This window comes from Pseudophryne corroboree, chromosome 6 (assembly GCF_028390025.1).
Source record: "Pseudophryne corroboree isolate aPseCor3 chromosome 6, aPseCor3.hap2, whole genome shotgun sequence".
NCBI lineage: Eukaryota > Metazoa > Chordata > Amphibia > Anura > Myobatrachidae > Pseudophryne > Pseudophryne corroboree.
This window is the reverse complement of record NC_086449.1, coordinates 24,389,804-24,394,907: the sequence shown is the minus strand read 5'-3', so window position 1 is coordinate 24,394,907 and position 5,104 is coordinate 24,389,804. Positions and strand designations below refer to the sequence as shown.

General features: G+C 46.6%; 1 protein-coding gene across 1 annotated transcript; it reads right to left on the bottom strand.

Annotated features, from left to right (window-relative positions):
• Positions 1 to 277: 277 nt before the first annotated feature.
• On the bottom strand, positions 278 to 4,426 carry LOC134935922 (zona pellucida sperm-binding protein 3-like). Its single transcript, XM_063930776.1, has 8 exons — positions 3,876 to 4,426; positions 2,611 to 2,729; positions 1,979 to 2,082; positions 1,727 to 1,904; positions 1,530 to 1,650; positions 1,312 to 1,403; positions 843 to 973; positions 278 to 521 (listed from the first exon to the last, which is right to left on the bottom strand). The coding sequence occupies exons 1-8, from the start codon at positions 4,395 to 4,397 to the stop codon at positions 298 to 300; spliced, it is 1,491 nt and encodes a 496-aa protein (XP_063786846.1). The 5' UTR covers positions 4,398 to 4,426; the 3' UTR covers positions 278 to 297.
• Between the last annotated feature and the right edge of the window lie 678 nt (positions 4,427 to 5,104).

Below are 5,104 nucleotides of genomic sequence, written 5' to 3'. Positions count from 1 at the left end.
TTTATTTTATTCTAAATTACTAATAAAAGTTACATTTTAATTCATTAATAAACAGCCAATTTATGACCTTGTGCACCACAACGCTACCCTTTTTCTTTTTCTTTTTTGATTAAATATCGACCTTTTAGGTAGCAGGTAGCACGTCCCCTCAGGTAGATATCTAGATCCCTATATTAATATGTTATATGGGGATTAGGTCATACTATACCGGTGCGGAAACATTCGTTTTTGTTTGTATAACTTGTTTTGAGTTTGCCAGAACATATTGGCCCAAGAATAAGGTGGTAATGAAGCATTTTATTTCTCTGCATCCTGTACAAGAGCATGTGTATGCATTAAGCGTTTCACAACTAGAGTAAGAAAGCCAAGCAATACAACCAAGCTGACAGACACAATGGCCACCAGAATCCACTGTTCCAGATGCCCAGACTCTATGGTCATTCTGGAAGCCTGGACATCTCCTGTTCCAACCACCAGCAGAGGACCCAAAGTCACTGATCCATGTTCTCCTGTAGATGGTCCTGCAGGGAAGAACAGCAGCTTCTGTTAACGTCCATGTCTCATAATGTTACATATCATCTATGTTGGCTGCTAGTCACCTATAGCCACTCAATATACCCCCCTTTAATCAGTATAGCCCCTTGACTACACAACACCTCTGCACCCCCACAGGCTAAACAGACTTACTGCCGATTTACACATTTTACAACTAGACCCCTCACCCCCACCTAGGGCCAGGAATGATCAGACCTATACAAGGCCCATTCCTGTGATCCAATTATACAATAGCTGCCTACCCAACATTAACTAGGAGAACCTCAAGAGTAAGGTCTGGAACTCACCATCAGCAATCTCTCTTTTGCCAATTATTCTTGGTCTTCCAACTGGCAATAACAGTCTCCTGGATGTACCAGCACAGTTCTTTGTGTCACAGCATTGGCAGATAGTATTGGAGCCATCTACAGCTGTCCATCTAAGGAGACAGATGTTATTGAGAGCTACTCTTCATTCCTGCTGTACAGAGTCAATGAACTGTATGGACCGACTCCTCTCATACAGTGGAGATAGTGGCGGTAGGGTCTCATACTTTTTCAACTGACTGAGGTATGAAGACTGATGCTATATGCTGTATAGTCTCATCATGAAGTAGACATCTCTAGTGATATCCAGACTAAAGCTGTCAATATAAGTTAAGTTTGCAGAGTGTCACTTACTGCTGTACAGTTACATTCTGCTTTAGCCGTGGTATAACACTATTCTTGCCTGCTCTAATCTATAGAAGTTGTAGAAGCTACAGTTGAACATCCTCACCTGCTAGATGCCTTCACGTAGGAACAGGCCTTGTTCGTGGGATCAGGAACCTGAGTGGCTGCAGCAGCTCTCAGAGTACAAGTAATATATATCTGGGGGAGGGAGAGGATAAACAGCTCATGACAAAGGAAAGACAATAGGTCTAGATGTATACAGCAAAGAGGCACATAGTCAACATTCTCTCCTATTGAAGAGGTATAGGCATCTCCAGCCCTCACCAGAGACACATCCATCCCAGTGAACCGGAAAGCATCAACCATGAACCGGAGTTTGTCTGGCTCAGGTCTTGGGGATATGAAGGCGGAAGAGGAATCTTCTTGCTGACCATCCATCAGGCACCTATAGAACACATTAGTTATAGCCAAAAGGTAGAGGGACCATCAGATCAGCCTGAACAGTAACCTGTGGAACATACCCATTGTAAGCAATGATAGCATAATTAGGGGTGGACTGGACATCAGGAGACAGAGTGGCCACACAGCTATCCACAAACAGCATCATAGGGACGTGGTTCTCAGTGTCCACAGAGGCCTCTATGTAGAGCATGTCCCCCAGCTCTAAGACTGAGGAAGGTCTGGGAGCACTCCAGTCATCTGTGAAGGAATCAGGATTATAAGAGGCCTAACCAGACCCAGCACCATCATACTGTACCCCCCACCTCACTCACCCATCATCAGCTGCAAGGAGAAGGACAGCCTCTCTTCTGAGGACACAGTGGTACTGAATGGAACCCATGTTGGCTTGATTGCATTGCTGCTCACATTACCATGTCTACATGAAAGAATAAAGCCCACCAGCAATGGACCAGTATTACAGGCAGATAGAAGCAGTGTTACCACCGCATTTATGATACATGCAACAGCGACTAATTCAGCATCTTCATTCTGTTTTAACCAACCTCCTATGAGCATGAGGTGGTGCATTTAGAGGTTACTGCTACAGATCCAAGCAGTGTCAGATTGCAGCATGAAAGGCCCGCCGGGTGGGGGGAGGGAGGAATGCAGTGTCAAGGGCCCATATTTATGGGTGTGGCCACAGAGGCCTGGTTAACCATTACAGAAGAAGCACCACCTTCATGCAACCTCAGCACTATCCCTTGAAGAGTGTATAGTCCCATCACCTTAGACATCCCTTTATTCTAGAGGCCTGTTGAGGTTACCCAGTGTGTGGTATGCCATCAAAGGCCACTATCATTCCCCCCCCCCCCCCCCGCCGAGAGACCACCAACTATAGTGTTATCCTCTCATAGCAAAGATACTTATATCATAACTAACCCATAGCTACCTGTCAAACACTCACCGGGGGTAGAAACACTGGATGGGAACCACAGCACTGTTGGTCCTGGTGATGGGGACACCACTGGGGGACGTCGGATTGTAGGTAAGGGCAGTTGTGTAGATCAGCCAGTCTGCAGTCATCTGTAGGACAAAGCAGAGACATTTCTCCAACATCCATCCTGCAGATACTTGTAATGCCAGAAGGTATTCTTATACAGGTAGAGAGCCCGATAGCTAGAGTTATCTGGTAGAGCCATTGGAGGAGATTCAGAAGAGACCCAAAAATCACTTACATAAACTAGTCTCCTGATAAGGTGCAACAATGACTAGGAAGCCCAACATGTGACCACTACTCCTGCTGGTGACCATCTATAACCAACCACATCCTATACACCACACACTTGTGCCTGCAACAACCCAGGGATAATATTCCTGTGGGGTTATGTCCTGCACACTTGCCAAATTTAATAACTTGGGTCACTAAAATTATGGGGGGGGGGGGGTTGGTTATTCCCCAATGTTTTGTAGTATTACACAAGTACCCTAGCACGCCGACACGTCATGTGTGTTCCCCAGCCTGGCCTATACCCAACTGGTGCAATATCACACTGCCCAGGAGGCACAGTAAGGGAAGTACAAGACAGGAAATCTTTAAAAAAAAAAAAAAAAAGGGAGACCCCACGTTATTTCTAGCATCAAAGCATACTTGCCTACCTGACCCTCTCCATGAGGGAGAAAATGCTCTGTTCCTGGACTTTCCTGGTAATGTATGGTTGCCATCACCTGTGGTGAGCTAGTTAATTGATAAGAAAGGTGTTTGACCACAGGTGATAGCAATCATACATTACCAGGAAAGTCCAGGAACAGAGCATTTTCTTCCTCATGGAGAGGGTCAGGTAGGCAAGTATGCATCAAAGTTTATGGATAAATGGTTAACTTTATGACCTGGCCACATGAGCAGAAGTCAGCAAACACAGATCCTTCTGCTAATTACCTAAACAGGTGCACTAGTAACATGCCTGACTATACTGCTCACCGATCAGTGCACACCTGTCACACTCAGGCTCACTGCCCACTGGTGTCCAGCGCACAGTAGAAGCCTCAGTAGTTACCAGAGCCCTGTGTAAGGGAGGGTTCATGAGACCTACTCAGGGTGCACCAGTTACAGTATAGGCAGATGTTTTGTAGAATACAGGAACCCTGTGCCAGTTACTCCACCAATTCATAGTAAAAGACAGGGACACTAGGAGACAGCAACCAGACAGACATCCAACAGATCAGCATTACCTGTAGTCCATTCCCACAGTCCTGGAGGCCAATCTCAAAGACCACACTGGTATCAGTGCTCTGGGAGCCAGGATAGCAGGGCTGGGGACCCAGACTAAGGTCTGAGGCCTTCACCAGCTTCCCAGTCCCATACAGGTCTCTCATCACAGTCACCACCATAGTGTCCTCACCACACTGCAAACTGATAGGAGAGGACTGGGGTGGTACCAGTTGTCTAGACTGAGCAGCTCCCCCATCATACCTAACAGGTGAACCCCAACCTGATACAGGCTGAGCACCCCATCTGGAAGACCCCAGGCCAGACACCGGCTGAGCAACCCATCTGGAAGACCCCAGGCCAGACACTGGCTGAGCAACCCCTCTGGGAGACCCTCTAAGAGAACCCTGCACAGAGTGCTGGTGATTCCTCCACCAACTGTCAGACTGGCGTCTAACCAAGACACGCTCCCCAGCACTAGCAAATGCTGAGTCATAAACCAGAGCCACCAGCAGCAGCCAACTCCACCTCACACACAACCCCATTCTGCCTACAGGACAAACAGCACAAAGCCAGGAGTGCAGGGATCAGTGCTTTATACCCCTCCCCCTCAGCTGCTAATACCCCCACCTGGGGCAGGTAATGATCACACACACCTGACTCTTCTCACCAAACAGAGAATGCTGGATATAATTCATGTTCTAGTTGTAGGACAATAAAATAAGTATATATAATGTGTGTGTGTATACATAGATATACTCTCTCTGTGGACATGTTTGTTCTTATTTAATGAACACAGTTTTAAATCTTACAACATTATTGATCACATACTGTAGGCTGACCATATTATCGCTCTCACCTGGGACGCTCATGAATTACACAGGTTCTGGGGCTGGCTAACTTCAAGCCCACATTCCACCTGTTCTTAATCAGCCACAGAACCTGTGTAATCCACGAGCGTCCCAGGTAAAAGGGATAATATGGTCAGCCTACCTACTGGAGTCTGTAACATGACAGTTAGGAGCTGATTGGTTGGAACTTTATCTCCCTCCATTTTATCACTCTCCAAAGCTTAGTACATTTCCCCCTAAATCTGCCCATCTAGTGTGTTAGGAGACCAATGTGTGCGTATATGTCCCGGGCCAGCGCTATGTTCTTCCGTCACTTTCTCAGACTCCTGGAGTTGCTCCAATGCTGCAAAACACAAGAGGGTATAACGCGTAACTCATCCATAATTCATATACGTCAGGCC